The sequence below is a fragment of the Pyxicephalus adspersus genome, chromosome 2, assembly GCF_032062135.1.
Source record: "Pyxicephalus adspersus chromosome 2, UCB_Pads_2.0, whole genome shotgun sequence".
Classification (NCBI taxonomy): domain Eukaryota; kingdom Metazoa; phylum Chordata; class Amphibia; order Anura; family Pyxicephalidae; genus Pyxicephalus; species Pyxicephalus adspersus.
In genome coordinates this window covers 144,209,412-144,230,822 of record NC_092859.1, presented here as the reverse complement: position 1 = coordinate 144,230,822, position 21,411 = coordinate 144,209,412, and the positions used below count along the sequence as shown (strand labels likewise).

General features: G+C 37.1%; 1 protein-coding gene across 2 annotated transcripts in view; it reads left to right on the top strand.

Annotated features, from left to right (window-relative positions):
• Positions 1–21,411, top strand: part of SV2B (synaptic vesicle glycoprotein 2B) — an 81,245-nt gene that overhangs the window by 33,816 nt on the left and 26,018 nt on the right. For both annotated transcript variants that reach the window (XM_072402693.1, XM_072402692.1), the window contains exon 2: positions 18,680–19,378. In XM_072402693.1, the coding sequence (XP_072258794.1) occupies positions 18,838–19,378 (541 nt within the window). In that variant the 5' untranslated portion in view covers positions 18,680–18,837. The remainder of the gene's footprint in view (positions 1–18,679; positions 19,379–21,411) is intronic.

Here is a 21,411-nt window from a genome sequence, read left to right as displayed (position 1 = left end):
GGATCTGGACCCTGTGGTGTCCAGTCTATGGGTGACAATGATATCCCACTCTCCCTCATTCACAATTTGAGTCTGATGAATCCTGGCATTGTCATCTTGAAATTTGCCTGTGCCATCAAAGAAACCAAAAAATCCATTGATGGAAAAAAACAGGTAATTCTGTTCATTCAGGTATGGACAAACGTGGGCAACACGACTGACTGCACATGTAAGTGAGTGTTAGTGAATAAAAATAGGCTTTCCTCTTTATTTAGCTCATCTTAAACAGTGGGGTTGTTTCTTTTAATAGGAAATCACTTTAGAAAACCGGGTACAGTTTAGAGAAATTAGTCAGGAAGAAAGGAGGAGTTCTGGTTAGTTAATTTCAGGAAGAATTACACTTTCTATGCATTTCTTTTTTTACCTCTCACTGGGAGTGTCGTCTTTTTGCCTGGCTTCCCTAGGAATTAGAACCTCTCCATTATGTTCCAATGTTGAGATATGTTAGTGCTTGTATTTTAAAAAAGAGGGTGTTGGAAAAGCTTCTGTTTCTCAAACTTTTTTTTTCAATCCAGTACAAGCTAGATTACCCCTGAAAGTGAGCAGAAACCAGCTCTTGGAGAAGGGATTTTATGTAATTTGGAGCAGCGGAAATTGTATATTAACTGGTTATGAGGTGGCCATGTCCCGCTGGGACTTTTTGTTGCTGGGAGTTTCAAGTCCAGATAAAACACAATTGTGTAATAATGCCTACAAGGGAGTTGTAATAATTACCATCAGACAAGAGGTTTGGATTAAAGTCTTCCCATTCTTGCTATACTAATGTTAGTCAACAATATGCCAGGTTCAAAAAAGACAAATTCCTTAGGTCAAACTACTTAGGGGATAGAGAAAACAGACAACTGATTGTCTAGTAAGCAAGACATTTCCCTACCTATAGCGGTTCAGGGATGCCTTAGACCAGTGGTGTCACTCTCAAATACACAGAGGGCCGAAATTAAAAACTTAGACCAAGTCAGGGGCCAAACTTGAAATTTATTGAAAAAATTGAGGAAGTTTACTACTTCATCCATAACTAATAAAAAAAAAAAACCCCTCTACACACACTACACTAATTTCTATCTATCCATGTAGGCTGTGTTGTCCATCCTATCACATCACAAGTTTGTCTGAGACTAAATATTACACTATGCAGTCTCTAATGGATTGAAACAAACACAATGCCCCTGGTAGTCAAGCACCATGTGATCATTGCCTAGGCTTTGTGTCACATGATGGGTGTACAGGAATAATGTCTATGTATTTAAAACGATGATGTGAGGTGGTAACGTGGGCGGGCCAGATGTAGTTCATTTTTGGAATTGCCCTCGGGCCAGAGTTTGACACCCCTGCCTTAGACTGAATGTCTTTTATATCACTTCTTTTTGTTTTTTTAATTGATCCCTGTTGTGATTTGCACTTTGAATGTTATATAAATGAATATATTTGAATATGTCTTTTAAACCATTCAGAGTATGAATCATTAATTACAACTCTCTAGATGCGGTCTTTAAGCCAGTTCTCTATCAATTTGCAGATTGACTTTTCTAAACCTATCGACTCTAACTTGCATATTAATCCTCTGTGGGGTACTGTGCCAAATGCATTAGCAAAGTACAAGTACACTATATCAACTGCTACTCCACTGTCTACCTGTTTACTTACTTCCTCATAAAAAGAGAGTAAATTTGTTTGACAGCTTTGGTCCTTCTTGAAGCCATGCTGACTATCACTTATAATATTATTTGTATTATTATGTGGTTCTTTATCAGATCTTTCCAACTATGGACGTTAAACTAACCGGTCTGTAGTTACCTGGTAATGACTTTGCTCCCTTTTTGAAGATAGAAACCACATTGGCCTTACGCCAATCCATAGGTACCATGTCAGTGATTAAAAAGTCTCTAAAAATTAGAAATATTGGCTTTGAAATAACTTAGCTCAGCTCTTTGAGGACACATTGATGTAATCCATCAGGCCCAGGTGCTTTGTCAACCTTAATTTTACCCAACTGTTTCTCAATCATATCAATTTTGAGCCATTGTGAACCGTTTAAGGCAGTGACATTGCTATTACGACTTTTGAATTGAGCTGTGCCATTTTCCTTTGTGTACACAGAGCTAAAAAATGTGTTTAGTAAATCCGCCTTTTTTATCCAACCCAGAGACATCCTTTAGGGGGCCAACATGCTCAGATCTGATCTTTTTGCTAATAATATATGTCTTACTTTCCTTTGCAATCTGTCTTTCATTTTGAAATTTTGCACAATTTATCTACTTTTTACATATTTTGTTATATTCTTTATAGGTTTCAAATTATAAAGGTGATCCTTCATTTTTAAAATTTGAAATGTCCCTTTCTTGTTCTTTATGGCTTTTTTGACATCAGCTGTGAGCCACAAATGTTTTAATTTTAGCCTCCTAAACGTATTACCCATTGGAATATATTTTTCAGTGTGCTGGTGTATTACAGACTTGAAACATTCCCATTTCTTTTCTGTGTTCTTTGAGGACAATATTGTCTCTCATTCCAGGTCACAGAGAGCCGCCCTTATTAATGGAAATTTGCTTTCCTAAAATTAAATTGTTTTATCTTTCCTGTTTTTGCTTCCTGTTTAAAGCTTACATTAAATGAAATCATATTATGGTCACTGCTACCCAGATTCTCTTTTATTTGCACATTTGTTGTATGCTCTGCATTGTTAGAAAGAACTAGGTCCAGCAAAGTATAATTTCTAGTTGGGGTTTCTATAAACTGTACCATAAAATTATCTTGTATTAAATTCATAAATGTCCTCCCTTTTGCTGTTCCTGTAGTGCTATTACTCCAGTCAATGTGTGTTAGGCATCCCCAAATTCAACTCCACCCATGATGCCTCAACCTCATCGCTTGCTCCATCAGCAATTTATACTTTCACATTCACTTTTAGATCACTTCTCACATACAGACACCACCACCTTTTTGTTTGACTCTGTCTTTACGAAAGAGAGTATACCCAGGAATATTGACAGCTCAGTCATGTGAAGAACAAAGCCATAATTCAGCAATACTAATACTAAGTCATAATGCTCTTCATTTATTAAGGCTTCCAACTCACCTATTTTGTTTGCCAGACTTCTAGTATTGGTGAGTATGCTCTTTAAACCACTGCTGCACTTACCAGCACTGTTTGCCAAATCCTTTAGTTTTTCAGTAAAAATAATACTGCACAAGCTCCTTATATTTATCCATAACCCTCCACCAGTCCCATAAATCTTTCCCCTAGCACAGCACACCCTTTCATTTAGGTTCAAACCATCTCTGACATATAGGTTGTACCCTAATGAAAAGTCAGCCCAGTGCTCTAAGAACCCAAACCCATCCCTATTACACCAGAGAACCATTCGGCAGATAGGAGCGTAGCTTTCAAAAGCAACAAGTGGCTTTTGACTATGTTTGAGAATTGGCGCCACAGCCTTGGGCAAATTAAGTTACCTGTGGTGCAGTTTGACGCTCCTGGTGCACATCAGCAGTTTGCTATGTGCCCAGGAGCTGCCAATTGCATGGTTTCACACCATGGATGTGAAAGGGGCCTTAAAGTTTAAAGAAATATTTTGGCTGCCAATTCTTTCGGAGCCAGTATAAAGTGTTTTGCTGTTATGCACAAAGAGTCCATAATGAGAATGACAAGGCATAATGGATGCACCATGCCTCAATGATATTACTATCACTATATACTACGTATTATAAGTACGAATGTTCTGTAAAGCCTAATAGAACAACATCCTTTGCTAACATAAATGTCTAAAACTCATGCTCAATCAAAAAACTGTTCTGACCTCGGCTAGGAAAGCATTGTAAAGAATAATATTCTAATCAAAGGAGAGGGCAATGTTCTCACGTCAAAAGAATTACTTTATTTATTTATTTTATCCAAGAGCCATAGAAAGTGTAAGGTAAAGATAATATGTCTGCCTTTGGGAGCATTCAAGAACTGCCAGCTAAAGGTATTTTCACACTGAATATTGCAGTGTATCAACAAAAAATAGAGATACTTATGAACATCAGGGAAGCTTCATTATAAATAGGAGCAGGCATAAAGATTTTTCTCTACAAAGCAGCCAAAACCAGTTCCGAGCTCCGCTTATTAATATTTTAAAGGTATAAATATTTTTTTGTGTGCGGCAGCTCCATTCATCAGAAGAGTCAGAGGTAAGTGAAGGATTTCAGAGGCTTCTTTTCTTTTTATTAGTAAGACATCAGAAATATATTGAAATACAAAAATACAGATGTCTTAAAAAGACATCCTTCAATGCATTTATCACAGAGCATTAAGAACAATATCATTGTAATGACAGATTTGTATTGATTGGCCCTGAAGCATACTGAATATGTTTTAAGATAATGCAGGGTAACATATACATATTAAATCTAATCAAAGGCAAACAGTATATAACACAATTGAAATTCCAGTCTGAGCTGTTCTATCAGCAAAAAGGATTGAATATTTATCTATGTCAGACATCACAGCCAAAAGGGTGACACAGATATTTTTGTTAGAAGTAAGTTGTTTTCTACTGATTGGACAGTTAAGGAACTGCAACACAGTGATGGGTCAGTTGCCATGTTTTCATGCTGACATATGGGCAAGTAGAATTTGATTGGCTTCTTGTGCTTCCTTCTTCTCTGTACATAATTGGAATCTAATCAGGAGCTAGGTACTAATTATACTAATTCTATGTGTAAATACCTAAAAATGGAATTAAGTTCCCCTTTAAAAATCCACGATCATGCACGTCATTTTTGCAGAAAGGGACAGGAGATGTCCCTTCTGCAAAAATCCCTTCTATCTTCCTGATTGCTTGGGTTATCTATCAAAAAAGGTGAGCTGCACATGCGCAGCTTCAGCTTTGGTTGCCAGGACAGCTGGCATTCCCGAGCACGGGCCAGAAATGAAGGAACTCGCAGTGGCATGCCGACCCAGGTAATTAGGATGGCCAAAGATCTTCTTCAGGAAGAAATGAAATAAAAATATAGCAGCACCCTGCAAGGGAACAGGGATAGCTGAGTATTATGGGTTTAGTTCTGGTTTAACCCCTTGGCGGTATTCCTGAGTGTGGTTTGGGGTGAAATTTCTTTACAGAAAGTGGTAACCCCGAGCCACACTTGGAGTGGAATTGAGGACTTACCTGGTTCTCACAAGCCTGTGGTGTCCTCCAGCGATGCCGGCCCGGCATCTGTGTCCACTTGGTGATGCCCAACCAGCATCTGCGTCCCCTGGATTCGCATCCCAGCATGTGAACATTGGAGACGCGAGGCCAAAGGATGCAGATGCCGGCCTGGTCATGTGACCTGTATGTGGGCAGCATGCGTGTGTTGGGAGGCGTGACCGGCGGGAAAATTAAAATTAGAAGTATTTTTAAATGTCAAATAGACCGATTTGACATTTAAAAATACAAAATAATCATACCGCCAGGGAGGTTAAATTCGTTTTAAAGAAATGCACATTGTCATTAAATGGTGTATTTGCATCTACCAGGAGTGCAGATTTAAATTAGCATATTATTATTTACATTAATAATTAAACAAGGAGTTGCTTTAAAAAAACAATAATGCTAATGTGTGTTTTATATAAGGGAAATTGTGCTGAATCGAGTTAGAACCTGCCTGGCAGGTACATCAGTGAATTAATTACATCACTTCCCAATGGAAGGCTAAAAATAAGTATTGTAAAAAGAATACATAAAGGTAAACCTTGGACAAACAGCTGAATACAAAGTTAGAATACATATATGGTAAAGATGTAAATGTATTTACATTGTAAATGTATTTACATTATGTATTATCCTGAGAGTTAAACATAGCTAAGCATAGCCAGCTTGGTTACCCGAACTTTCTTAGCAGTAGTTAACTAATAACGCTTGGTCACCTCATCTGCAGCTGCTCATGATTCTGTTTATCCTGTTCAATCCTCCTATCAGTATGTTCTTTGTAACCACATGTGAATGCAGGACACCTGATTGGCCCTTGGTACTGCTTCTCTCTGAGTGTTGTTATTTATGGGATTCCAAGTCAAGTTTGTGCAATGGGCCTGAGCTTTCCAAGACTGGAGAATATAGACTATCATAGAAGATCCTGGTTGATGTAGCAAATTTGGAATGGATCTGGTCCAGGATTGAAAACAGCTGCCAACCAATAGCAAATGATTATGAAGAAATCCATTCAAGTTGTTGTAAATCACCATGATAGTCTATCTTCTCCAGTCTTGCAAAGCTTTAATAAATCGGGCCCTATGAATCTACCCACATTAAAAATACATTTGATACTTTTCTCAAGAATAAATAACTATTAGTGTTTTTGATTTGCTTAAAGCTCACCCTTACAACTACAGACGGGTATTGAGTTGTTGCTTTCTCTGTTAAGCCTAAGTGAATCTCATTTAGTTTTGCCTTGATCTCCACATGCAGAATTTAAACTTTCCTTTATAGGAGAATGGTGATGAGAGTTTGCTGTTAATCATTCTAATGCACTTCTGCAAATACCAGAACTGTACAAACACCACCAGACTTTTCCCCTTCAGCCTGGTCTATACCAAGAGGCCCAGCATAAAGCTTCCTTCCCTGCTCTTGGGTGATATGCATTACACACCAGCTTGTTAGCCTTCTTCCTGTATGACTCATTCTATATCTCTAGGATTAGTCAGGGTAATTTATTAAAGTAGGAACAAAACTAGGTTTATTTGTTAAGCTAATAATTAAAAACCAGCACCCAGAGCTGAATCCTCCAAACCAAGATAAAATCAACTTCTCTTGAGTTCAATTAAAACATTGAACATTCCACAAAGAAAGTTGTGTTATCTTAATTTTTTTCATATGAAATAGAATAAAAGTTGATATTATTATGGGGGCATGAGTTTTGAATCCTTGATACTGCTTTACTATAATTAGTATTGGGTTAAAGTTAACTTGGAAAAAGAAAAAAAAAATGGAAAATGTTTGGGTTAATTTGGGAAAATTAAAGTTAGAAATTTATACATGATATATTCAATAATATAAAACAAATAAACATTAGCTGTATATGTTGTGGGGTTTAAATATAGTAAAAACAAATTACAGACCAAACAAAGGATTAAATGCCCAGCATATAAATTTACCTAATGAGAAATCCTACCACATCCCATATATATAAGTATAATCATTTATATAAGTACAATTATGCAAAAATCCAAAGGAGGGGACTTTCAAGGCAGATATCACTGACCCAAAAAATTTTTAAAATATAAAATTTAATGTAATAACTTTAAAATCACAGATGAGTAATTAAAAAGCTCTTGATTAGATTCCAGTTTTTTTTCTCTTGATGCGTTTCACAGACATAGACTGCTTCTTCAGGAGATTATTTGAGATCTAAACATGTTTAGATCTCAAATAATCTCCTGAGGAAGCAGCCTATGCCTGTAAAACGTGTCGAGAGAAAAAAATGTGAAATCTATTTTTTGTTTTAAATTCATTATTTGTTTTATTATCTTCTTTGAAAGTCCCATCCTTTGGCTTTTTGTATGATTAAAAACAAATTACATAAATTGTAATATGATAGGAATATCATGGGGCTGGTATCATCAGTAAATCGTGCTATTGGGAGTTTTTGTGTGTTTTTGATTTTTTTTTTTTTTTTTTGAGGAATGTCATGTAACCATCATTTTACCTTCTGAGTGGGGTTCAGAGTTTCCAAAGTGTTTAGAAGAAAAATTCCAGGCTAAGTGCAGTGCCATTTTAAATGTGGGGGAGAACGGACTTTGTGTATATACCACTATACTAGCGACCCACTGGAAGATCCTTGGGTTCTGAAAAATAGGACGAACTGGAGGATCCTCTGGTACTCAGGCAGGCCATTTTGACTTTGGCTTCTATGGAAAACAATGGGTGTCAGTGCAGTTTAGATCCCTAGCATTTTGTTTAGACTTCTTTTGCTAAGAATTGGCCCTGTTTGTGATCATCATTAGTCTTGAGATGTTGAAAGAGATTACTGGAGCCTTTTAAGTTTGGGTAGGTGTTCACCACTAGAGGGTGGTGGGAATTCTTTCAGGCTGCAGGATGATCACAAGCTTGTGGCGGTCACAAGTGCTTGGGTCAATGGAACTCACAAGTGTGGTGTAGTTGGATGGTGCTCTTCAGCATAGATGTCAAATTTTGGAGTAAGAATGTTAGAGACCACTGTGTAATAATGAGCTTTTCTATTAGAAAAATGTTTGTTTGTCAGTGTGACCTGTTGAGAGTTGGGAGTCCCATTTGGGAGATTGAGTCTACCCTATAGAAGACTGGTTAAGTACTGGTGATAGCTGTTAAATTTTGGATCTCCCCTCCCAAATGGACACCAAGACAGAAAGCAAGGGTGGCTTTTCCTACGTATGACACAGACATAATAAAACCGGGCAGTGGATTTAATCTTTCCTTGTTTGGTCCAAAACCAATAACAAAAGTATGACAATCTCTGATATACTGTACATATAATCACAAAAAGGAACATTTACCAATCTGTGTATGAAAGTTAATAAAATAATCAAATTATGGAACAGAGAAGAACCAAGCCTCATCAAAAATTTAACAATATTAAATTACAATGTGTATTTTATTGTAAACTAGATTGAAGTCAGCCATTCTGGTATCTGTTCCTAAACATTAAATGATTTAGTATTCCAGCTATTTTAATTATTTTTTGTTGCTTTTCTTTTTATTGTCAGTTCCCCACATTCTTTTATTTGTTGTGTTCAACTAAATACATCTTACATTTCTGAAAGAAATAATTCAAAGCATTTGCCTTGATTGAAAAAGGCAGAACTCAGTCTAATTATCTGTGGCTTGCCAGAAAAAGTAATTAATATTACATGACACTTAATTATTAACTACTTCACCCCGAGACAATATTAATTTTGATTTGGATCAACGTTTCTAGTTGTTGCCATGCAATTTTAACAGAATGCATTTGCAAATGATGATTATTGGGATCAGGGAACAGCTGCTCTAATTAGCTGATAATGCCAGATCCAGACTGGAAGATTGGTCTTTAGGAACATGATGTAACACTAATTAGAATGAACCGCCTGTTAGCATTATGGAGTAAGAATGATCTCCACAATCGGAAACAAAATGCCGTAATGTACAATTATACTAGAAACCTGTATGTAAATTTACTGTATTTCTAAACCTCGCTATGTGCTGTGAACTTATGCATTTTAAAGTGATTCTACGTTTGGGAATATACGATTGGATAAAAAGCTGTCATCATATTAAGTTACCTACCCAGGTTAACAATTATTTTGTCCTAAGCCGCATTGGTTTCATTGGTTTTTATGTGTCTAAAAAACATTAACAATAGACGAACATAATGTATGTTTGGATCTCAATCAGTTATAGCAGTGATTCTCAACCAGGGTTCCTCCAGAGGTTGCTGGGGGTTCCTTGAACAATGAGCAGTTCGTGACCCTCCGGTAAGTTACCACTGACACCAATGATCTTTTTGGCTATCTGTAAGAATGTCAGCCTTCCCTCTGACCAGCAATGTAGAAGGGATTGTTTTCAAATACCACTAAGCAAATGTACTGTGAGCTGTGGATATAGTTATCCTAGAAGGAGTTCTCTGGAGACCTGAAAGGTATTTCAATGGGTTCCCCAATGATCAAAAGGTCGAGAAACACTGAGTTATAGGGTTGGTGGTTATTCTCTTTAGGACAAATGGTAGCCAGCTGACCATAGTAGATGAATCAAATATTTGTTACAGATTTTCCTGGGCATTTTCTGCTCTAGGATAAAGCACTGGTGGTACTTGTTAGTTATAAAGACACTGGGAAGAATGCCATGATCCTTTTCATAAATAATTGTTCACTAAACCTTCCAACTCCTTTTTCTATTTTGAGTTGCATTCAAAAAAATAGCCAGGTTTCTATTTCTGATCTCTGCTTCAGAAAATGCTGCTTTCCATTGCTTCCACCAATGTTGTAATTTTTGCCATAGAACTTGGCATAGAACTTTAAAACAGCTCAATATTTGTGCTCCAAACTTGTGATGACTAAATTCTCCAGTGGCTTGATTTACTCTCCTTTACCTTTGAATACTGTCATTGGCAATCCAATGTTTAGACATGTATGAAAACACCCACTGGAAGACGTTTCATAACTTTCTTGTAGCATATAATCTTCTCAGTTTACAAAATCTTCACCTGGCATGCCATTGTTTACTCACCAAAATGACACAAAGACATAGAAACAGAGACATCCTTATAATGCTTCAGAGGCTGTGAAACAGATGGTGATATGAAGCACGCCTGCTGGTTTTGTTCCAACATCAGCATCCAATTCTTATGATTAGGTTCTGGCTACTCTATTCCACTGTTCTTCCCACTCTTGAGACCCAGTCATACATAAACCTCTGCAAACCCTCCTCCACACCAAAATTGAAATCCTGACTAAGCACCAGTAAACAAAGCTAACTTTACCCTCTAACCAGCCAAACAAAACATTTCTGTGGCTTGGACAAATGAATTAAAAAATCACATAGTTTTACAAATAATGAAAAACTTACTAACTTTCTCAGTACACAAAACCTTTTTGAAGTCCCCTGGCTTGAATTTAAATTGACCTTGATGCAACCCTTGTCACTACCTGACCTTAGGTCAGTCACCCCTATCAATTTAATTTTTTATCAGGTTCCCCCATTATCCAGTTTTTTTCCCACATTTACCCCCCCTGTCTCCCCTTTTCCTATTTTCTGAATCCCCTTTACCACTACTTTGTCAAAACCCTCGTACTTTGTATAGTTGTTCACCAAATCCAACTGAATCCTACTCGGTCTTTTTTTGTGTTAGCACTTTGAATTGAGTTCCACTACACATTCTGGGTTGTTTCCAGTTGTGAATCTACTGTACACTGTTTCTTGTACTTCTTGTTAGATCTCTTTTGACTCATAGGACCTAATGTATTAAAACTCTCCAAGACTGGAGGAGAAAGACTATCATTGGCGAACCTGGGCAATCCAGCAAACCAACACTGATTTTGGTTCAGGTTTTCAAGCAACTGCCTACTAAGAGCAAGTGATTTTAAGAAATCCACTCCAGGTTTTCTGAATCCCCTGGTTTACTCATGATAGTCTATCTTATCCAGTCTTGGAGAGCTTTCATAAATCAGGTTCATTGTCAATCTTATGTCTGTAATTTTCTTAGTAAAACTTTTACAAAAAATCATTGAATAGGAAAAAAAAATAGAACTATCATAGATGGATTTTATTCAGAGGCTTTGAGAGTTGTATTGCCCAAGCAAATGTCTAATTACATCAAAGCATGATTACTGTGATGCTGTTTATAAATAATGTGATACTAATTGTATTTCAACCATGCTTTGCTGCAGTGTTCTGCACTCAAGAATGATTATCTGGGGAGCTAAATATCCAGCGTCTAAATTGGTGAAAGAACCTAATATATGCCATCCACATACTTTATAACCATGTGAAAATTCAGTTTTGCTCTCAGAATTCCCGCATGTATTCATAACCTGGGCCTGAAGTCAAAGTCTACCATCTGTTTTCATCATTAAATCCAACTGGATTTTCTTTTTATATATGTTACCTTTGAAAGATGTTGCTGCCCAGGCAATCCATGAGTTAGTGCTATCATAGATCACTGTAATGAGTTCTCTGTTACTCCCAAAATGCTTTATGCTGCTTTTTTATTTACCATACTGCTTGTCAAAGCATTACTATATTATACCTGAAAGGGAAATAAAGCCGTGAAAGTAAGATTTGGCAGCTAGAAAAAAAAGGTTCATTTGTTATTTTACTAATTGGATAAAATAACAGTTTTTTGCAAAGTAGAGTTAAGGGGTCTTAAAATTTCCTTATTAGGTTTCATTATTTAAAACACTGGCATACTAATTAATGGGCATTGGGTTTGTAAAAATCACTGCTGCCTCAAAAAAGTTATAGCATGTTAGTAGTGGGTAGGGAAGGGAATGTGCAACCTAAAGAAAAAAATTACTTTTAGTTAAATCATAATGTAAAGCTTTTCAATTTTCTTTTACTCTATCCAACAGAGCTAATTAAGTACCTTGAGGCCCCTTCAGAGACCATCATGGCCATGCCCATCGGGCGAGACTTGGCGAGGCTATGTATTTAGCCTGCAAGCTCCTTGCAGCTTTTTCATTTTATTGGTTCATACTCATTGATACCCCAACCATCTAGTTGAATATGGCTCCAGCTATAGAGGAAAATAGAATATGTGAAATGTATATGCAGTAGGTGCAGGGTGGACCAGGAATTTTTACTTCGAGCACCAGACTCAATTAATGTGAAGTTGACTTTAAAGTGACTTAATTGGGTGAGCTGGCAACCCTATGCAGTCCTGAAAATGTTCTCAGGTGGTCTCCGTGCAGTTGAGTTTGTGGTTAAAGTAGTGATCTATAAAGCCTATGCAATACTAACCTTCAATCTGTGGATTCTGGGAACAGACCTGGCTTGGTTATGGATGCCAACCAATGGAGAGACTTGAAATAAATAGTAAAGTTACTGTGTTGTGAGCATGTGTTCAATTTTGGTCTTTTGAAATCACTATAGAGTCGGGGTCTGCCTGGAAGCTGTTGAGATTTATTAAAAAAGTATTGTCAATTTGTTGTGAGAACCTCCCTCCCCAAAGAACCATGAACCATGTTGTAAAACTGACTGATGAGTGGAGAAACTTCAACATATCATGTAAAAGTTGTCAATTTTATATACCCAGATCCCCTGCTCTTGATTTGTACCAGAATTGTGTTATTCTGTAATATATGTGTGGCATGGGTTATTTCTGTATTTTCTTATGTGGGTTGCAATTATATCCATCATTTCTATAATGTTTCAAAACTGGACCAAAGTGGAGGCAATAAGTAAGTGAGGTCTGGAGATTTACAAAGTTAAGCGTAGGGGTGGCATGACACCAGCAAGAGGCAGGAAAGTGTTAAGTGGTCTGAGAGCTGTAGGGAGAAGGGTAGTGCTAGCACAAGGGTTGAGGAGGAGGGATTAGGAGGAGGGGGGGCTTAAAAGAGTGGAGTTGGAAGTGAGGCCCTCCTACAGGATAGACAGCATAGAGGGAGGACAGCATACCCCCCCCCATCCTCCCTGGAATTGGTAAGTAGTTAGGGTGTGTGCTTTGGAGGCTGGGGTCTTGGAGGGCAGGGATCCTGGACATGGAAAAATCGGTGGTTGTGGTAAGAGGGATCCATCCATGGTAGGGTCTCCCTTTATGGTGGTATGTTGGTCATGGCTCCCGAGGCAGCACTGGGCGGCAAGGGGCCAAGGTGGTACATCGGTTTGGAAATTTTGGTGTAGTACGGGTCATGCCTTCTGATACCTGCAGCCTGGTTGTAAAGTTTAAACTGTATTGTTGCAGTTTAATATAAAAGGGGTTTTCATTTTGGTTAATTTTGTTATTATGGATAAATATTTTGTTAATGTAATTGATTAGTTGTTAATTGCTTGCCAGCCAATTTAATTGCAACTTGGTGTCTGTCCTATTTTTTGGTGGGGGGTGGTTGGTAAGCAGGATTGGGGGAGTGGGGGTGTTGGTCAGGTTGAAAGGTGCAGGTAAAATGAATGGGCTGGGAGGTCCGAACTACCCTGGTCAAGGTTTGAACATCCTTTTACATGCCTTCTGCAGTGCCCTAGATTTCAAATGTTCCTGTTGGCCAGTAAGGTTACATGATTCCATGATTCATCTTTGGAAATAAAACCACAAACGTTATGTATATAGGTTGGGCATGATGATTTGTGAAGCGTGAATCTACTTGAACATTTTAGTAACATGAAAATTATGTTTTATTACTTCATACCAATTTTAAAATATATATAATATATACAAACAGCACACATATATATATATATATATATATATATATATATATATATATATATAATGTGAATAACAGGGAGGAGAGGTGCAAATGTATTTTACTCTCTCTTCCTCAGTTGTCCCTCTTTTTGTTTCAAGTATTTAACTCAATAAAAACGTATTATGTTTCTATTAAAATTTTAATACTGCACTTAACATTTTATCTGACCTCTAAATAGTTGCATTTATAATTTTAGTATGTCAGTGTAAGGGAAAATGAGTTTTAGAAAAGAAGCACATGTGAATTTACCAATGATTTTGTTTCATTCTCTTTCTCATCTCAAAGTTGGGTGATATGCAAACATTATAGTTTAAAATTCCACATATGAACCACATTTGTCAGTTAATTTAAATATTCCATAATGGAAGCATCAATAAACCAAAAAAATGTCCCTAGTATGTTATATTTCACAGAGGACATGTGGGGTGGTAGTTGGTGAGGATTAATCATATGTATACTGATGATGTGTAAGAGTAAAAAAAACCCTTATACTTTTCATTCAATAATTCAAAGATGCAATTCAATTTTATCAGAGCACAACAGAACGCATATTACATGCTCTGTGGTGTGCTGCAGTGGGGTCTGCTGACACCTAAAGTACTTGTGCATTGGGGTGCTTTTTTAAATTAATGCCACTTCGTTATAAAATTTGTCATGCATTGTGTTAACATGATAAAATTTGAGTTTTACTGCATGATACTGCAGATAGTTTCATTTTACATGGGTCAGATCAACTAAGAAAAAACATCTGCTTGCTACAGCTCCTGTTTGAACGTGAATTCAATACACAGAAAAAAAAAACAAAAAACATGCTTTGCAACCAACAGATAGCTTTTATTATTCAGTAAACTGCAAATGAATTATTCCATACCAACCAATAGGAATTAATTTTTCAGCAGCCTGACTGGCTGCAGGTTTTTGGACATTTTGAAATTATGACCAGGGTAGCTTATAAGCACCCCTGTTATCCAAAAAAAACAGCCGCCCAGCCCTCCTTTTTCTTTAAACCCCCCAATAAACAGTCCACATACCATACTGTGGAAAAAAATTGGCTGCACAGCCATTTTTTGTATTAAAACTTAGGTAGGAAAATAAATTCTCTTTATTATTACACATAACCACTATAAAAATCCATAAATTACAACCTAACACCTAAACCAATAACATAATGTTTTTCTGGAAGTTGTTCCTGGAAGGCCAACCACCATAAAACATAGGGCATCCGAGCCTGCCATAGCCTGATATTTTGTCTCCCGGATGTCCTACCCCGGCTCTGGTGCCAATATAATTCTTACACTTACCTCCCTTTTCTTGGCCCAACCACACTCTCCTTGTACCATCCACTTTTACCCACCAGTCCCCAGCACTTCAAAACCACTGCCTTCCATACCACCAGAAGACAACACCCACTGTCTCCACCATAAAAACAAGCGAACTTGACCCCTTCCCTTACACCAGCTTTTTGACTCTTACCGTATCCCTCCTACTCAACGCCTCACCCCCAATTGGCCTTAAAACTCCCTCCTACCTTCCAGCTCATTTTTTAACCCTTTCTTTCTCCTGGGCTGCCCTGAACCCCATGTCATGTTGCCCCTCCGCCTATACTTTCTTTCTTTTTCTTTTTGGCTCCAGGCTTCTATTTACAATGGCTATTCAACCATTATTAGACTAGAGGTACAAGCAAACATCCAAAGCCTGCACACTAAATTATTACTATTTTTGATAAAATTATTTCCATTCACCATCCATCATCATATTGTGCTGGTAAATATGAATAGAAGATAATTTCTTTGTGTTATGCAATTGCCACGCTCTTTTCACAGTAAATGCTTTCCATTTTAAGACTTCTATTTCAGTACTGAAATATTGAGTCATACTTCTAAATATTGCATGCACAAGTCTTAAAATGCTTTATCTTCCAAGCATACATACTTTTAAACGATTTAGACACCCTTGTGGTAAAATTGGAAATGCAAACTAGAATTGTCTTGATTAATGAGTGTTCTTAATTACAAGGAATTCATTGAGATATAAGGTATGCATCACTGAGCCCACCAATGTTTACAGCCTGCTGTTGGCATTTGTACTTCAAAGTACCTCTGGAAATGGCAAACTAAACCACTTTTTTTGGCAAGTGTTGATATACTAACAGGGGCTATAAAGATTGCTGAGACCTGAGCAAGTCGTGATAAAAAGATCATAAGGTGTCTTAAAATAAGGATTTTATAACAAATAAGGATACTTTAACATACCCTCATACATAGATTTAACATACCCTCCAAATGTCCCTGATTTGGAAGAACTGTCCCTCTTGCAGATGTACGCTTCTCTGTCCCTTGTTCCTACTAAACCTTTTATCCAGACTCCAAATGATTCCATTTGTTGTTTGATTAGCTAATACTCTGTTTCTAGCCCTTTATAACATTAAAGAACTCTTGAAGAAACTTCAGGGACCCCCTGCTATAATTACTATATATAATGTGGTGGTCAGTAGAAAGAATACCTCTTACATTCTTTGCCATTAGGAAGAATGTGACCCTTACAGATAGCCAAAAAAATCATTGGTATCTGTTAAACTGACCTGAGCAACACAAATGGTTCATTACTCATTTAACCCCTAACAACCTCTGTGGAAACCCTGGTTGAGAAACACTGAGCTAATATAAATGAAATGTAGTTGTGAAAAAAATAGTTGAAACAATAATTTTTCATTGTTCATAGTTCACAAAATGTTGAGGTGGTAGAGGTATGTATTTTGTCTACATATTGTAAGTTAAAGATGTCCCTCCTTCCTATATTCAAAAGTTGGGAAGTGTGTTCTTATAATGATGGTGCAATTGTTGGATTTTTCGAGGATCTAGATTTTATTTCAGATTGTGGGTGGCATGGTGGCTCAATGGCTAGCTCTTGACTCTCCACCAGGATTGAATCTTTGCCAAGATACTGTATGCACATTGTTTCTATGTTCCTCCCAAGTTTACAGATTTCTCCCACATGCCAATAACATGCAGATAGGTTAACTGACTTCCCCCAACAACTGTTTCTAGATTTAGTCAATGACAGAGATATGACTACAGTAGGGACATTAGATTGTGAGCCCCTTTTAGGGACAGTTAGTGACATGACTATTGACTTTACAAAGTGTTGAGTAATATGTTGGTGCTATATAAATACAAGTTCATTAAAATAATTGTGCCTGTCCAATAATCCAAGGTCTGAATGGGGTTGTACTGCACAGGTACATTTGCAAGTTAATCCCCAGATCATTTGCAAGTGAATCCATTTGTGCAAATGGCCTTTTGCTAGTGCAGTTTACTAGATCTGGATTTTTGATTGGTTGGACCTCCAAAGGGCACCATGTTCCCACTTGCTACTGCTGGAGCAATCATGAGTGAAGTATTCAGGTTGCATCCTGAGAAGCAGAGACAGGAGAAATTAGGATGACAATCTGATTACATTACTTGGTCCAAAGCACATGAGATGCTGGCTGTGATGTGCAACTAAAATTAGGAGGGTATAACTGTCCTAACAAATCTATTAGTGGGAGAGGACATAAGTCTATCAGCCTTAATTCAAACTCAGAATTTATAATTTGGGTGAACCTTAAAAAGCAAAGTTTTAAAAGTTTCCATTGGCTCATTACAGTGAGAACTGGATGCTATAATATTAATTACACACATATATGTTTTAAAGAAAATTTGGTTAGTAAATACTCTATTTGAAGAGGGCAGACTGAAAGTCCAACAACATACATTTATTGGGCAAATGTTCTGTATACAAACTTACAATAAACCAGAATTTTTTAGTCCCACTTAACGATCAATATGAGGGCAAGCCCCAATGCCAACATTAAGGTCAGACTCATTACGGGGTCCCTAAATGGTGCATGCTTAACACATCATATCCCAAAAATGAGCACGCTGGGAAACATGTCTGAATGCACAAAAAAAGTAAGCGTAAATCTATATAATTAAGATATCAGAATATCCAATTGGAAACATATAAATGAACAAAACACAAGCAATCCAACTTGTTGGTCCATCCATTCTCTACTGCCCTTAAAAAGGATCTTGCACTTTATGTAATTTCCACTCAATTAGGAAACTTTTCTCCTCTATAAAAATTAAGCAATATTAAAAAAAACTCCTGTAGCTTTTGTGTTGGCTTCTTCTCTTGGCTTTCATGTTGTAGAGAATGATGCCACCTTTTTCAGTAGATATCCCAAATATACCTAAGAATACCCCCAAAGAACACCAAGTGCCCCGGCATGTTTCTTTTCAGTGAATGTGAATGCAGGGCACCAAAATGGCTAAGAATGCTGCCATTGCTCTCTGATTGCTGCTGTACAAAGGACTGGAAGAGCTTGAAAAAAATCAAATTCTTGTACCTGTGCAAATCACAAAACAGAATATCTTTATTGATTTTTTTTTACATTATCTATTATAATAGATTTTATCTGTCTGGTGTTTATCCATAGGGGAAGTACAAAAACCAATTGTTTATAAATATACATTCACATTCTTGTAGCTGTTTCACTTATATACCTTACATGTGTAAAAAAAAACCTGGTAGCATTGTTTGTACTAAATCTTACATCACATTTTTATATTTTATATTTTTAGAAAACTAGGCCATCTAGGCCAGGCTTAAACTATATTATTCTCCTACCTTAACTCTGTAATTTAATAGCAAGTCATAACTATTTTCTGTTGTGTAGCTGCATTTTATTCTTGGATTCATCTAACATAATTGCCTTTTTGTTTGAATCACCAGGACAGGATTACGCTGAACAACATGACTCATAAGAGCTCAGCGGACCATCGCTGTTGACCCTGCTACTGGATATTCTTGATCTTTGCTCAAGTGAATTTGTGGAACAATTTCCATCATTAAGCTTCAAAAAAAATTAAATCACAAAAGTACAAAACAAAATGGAGGATGGCTATAGAAACAATTCAAACTTTTACCAAGGAGCACGAGATATAGCTAGAGAAGTAAAGAGACAGACCAGCAACCAAGCCATGGATGATTACTCACGGTACCAAGATAATACATATGGAGAATATTCATCGAATGATGGCTATTATGGGGGAGATCATGCCAACCAGGATGAGGATGCTCAGAGTGATGCCACAGAGGGTCATGATGAAGATGATGAGATATATGAAGGAGAGTATCAGGGTATACCGCATCCTGATGATATAAGGGCCCAACATAAGGATACGACCATAGGAGATGAATTTAGAGACCAGGCTGATCTTATGGCAGAGCGGAAGGAGGATGAAGAGCAGTTGGCTTACCAGTATGAAAATATAATTCAGGAATGTGGACATGGGCGTTTCCAGTGGACCCTCTTCTTTGTTTTAGGGCTTGCCTTGATGGCTGACGGGGTGGAAGTCTTTGTAGTTGGATTTGTGCTTCCCAGTGCTGAGAAGGACATGTGTTTATCACGTTCAAACAAAGGAATGTTGGGTAAGCAGCCTAAATCCTCAAAACAGCATTATATTATTCCCTACATGTTTTATTTTTGAAGAGTTAAAGTCCAGGTCCTTTGTCAAAGGTTAAAGTTTATTCTGCTTATATTTTATCCTGACTGGTTCCTCTTTCCCTTCTCATTAACATGCAAGTACATTTTTTTTTCACTGCGTATGCGTATGGCGGGCAATTGTTTTTTGCTATTGATGAAAGCGCTCCTTCTGAGCATGCCCGAGGTGCCCAGAACCTCCAGAATGTGTGACGTAGGTATCCAGGGAGGCTCTGTGCTCTCAGAATGAAAGGGAGGTTGGACACAAACAAAATTTTTAGTTTAAATAAAAGGGTTGTCTACCCTTTTATGCAGAGTAAAAATTCAGAGTTTAGGTAAGCTTTAATTTAGAGTCTTTGTGTTCCTCTGTGCAGTGTAGGCACATCATGGATGTAGAAGGGTCGGTCAGGGTGCTATATGTAGCGTCTTGAAAACAAAAGTCTGTGGTGATGTCTACATGTGATATTGAACCTCAATGATTGAAAGATTTGTGATCCAATAAATGTAAGATGCAAGCCAGGCACAGGAAATAAGGTGGTTTTATCTGCCTTTCTGAACCTTCTAATACACACAGTATTTTCAATACAGAAAAAGAGAAACCTTTACACATGTGCCAGATGGTAGATAAGGTTGGCATTCAGTTACATTTTTTATTTTGTATAGAAGGATAAGAATATCTGCATAGGCATTTTGCTTTCACTGTCCTTTTTGGCACGTTGAACATTTTTCCATGCTATCCTGTAGCCTAGTCGCCATTACTCTTGAAAATTATGTTTGTATTAAATTATTAAGTATGAAAATAAAAGGGATAAGAAATAAGGGGAAATATCCACAATGGAGTCACAAATTTGACTGGAGTTAGGCCTTAAATGTAATATAATTACTTTAGGACAAGCCAGCTTGTACACTGGATCTAATCATTTGCATTGGACCATCAGAAAAATCTACTTCTAGTTTGGAATTCCATGGGCCAAAATAGTATCTGTAGAGTAAATTCCAGGTGCAGTAAAAACGTTTCTTCTAGATTTATTTCATTGCTCTTCTTTTAAATGGCTTAATGCATCATATTGCAATGATTTTACGGTGAACAGCAGTATTTTAGTATATTTTATATAGTATACATTTCAACTTCATAACTGAGGGCACACATATGGGTGACAAAACTCCTAATACTTAAAAAATGCTGATAACTTTTTTAGTAAAACATATTGCTTTAGAAAGCCAGATGGTAAATCACTTAGTAAGGTATGTGGTTTTGTCCACTAGTAGCAGAGAATGTTACACAGGTAATAATAGTTTAGTGGAAATACCCATCATAGCAATTCCCAACAAAAGTTTGTTCAGAGGGGAGGTGGGAACAGCAGTCCACATGGCTGGTGCCTTACTGGCAGCTCCGCAGCCCCGACTGCTAAGCACAGTCTTAATTTTCATAGTTACATAGTTATTCGAGTTGAAAAAAATGTACATAAGTCCATCAAGTTCAACCACTAGGGAAATAAACATATCCTGGATAAAACCCTATGGACATAGCTGTTCCAGAGGATGGCAAACAAAAAACAAAAACAATGCTTAATGAATAAGTATTTGACAGTTTTTCAGCAGGTGTTAATAAAGCACCCACTACCACCCCTGTTTGTTCCCTATGGACAGCCACAGGTATAATTCTACAGTTAGTGTATTATTGATAGACAATAGGAAGTGATCATTTAATTACAACCTCTCCATCTGTGTAAACTAGCCCTAAGCAAAAAGATTAGATTGCAACAGAAAACACTGAATCCAATTGAAAGCTTTGGCTCCACAGACAAGTTCTATTAAAAACACTTATGCTAGAGGAACATTGGGTATTACTTGTCAGAATGTGTAATAAAAACAGTCTCTCTCAGCAACCAATCAAATCTAAATATTTATTCTCCAGTTGCCATGTCCAAACCTGGAGTGCATTATGTTCATCAGTGTTCACAAAGATTGCCTTAAGTAT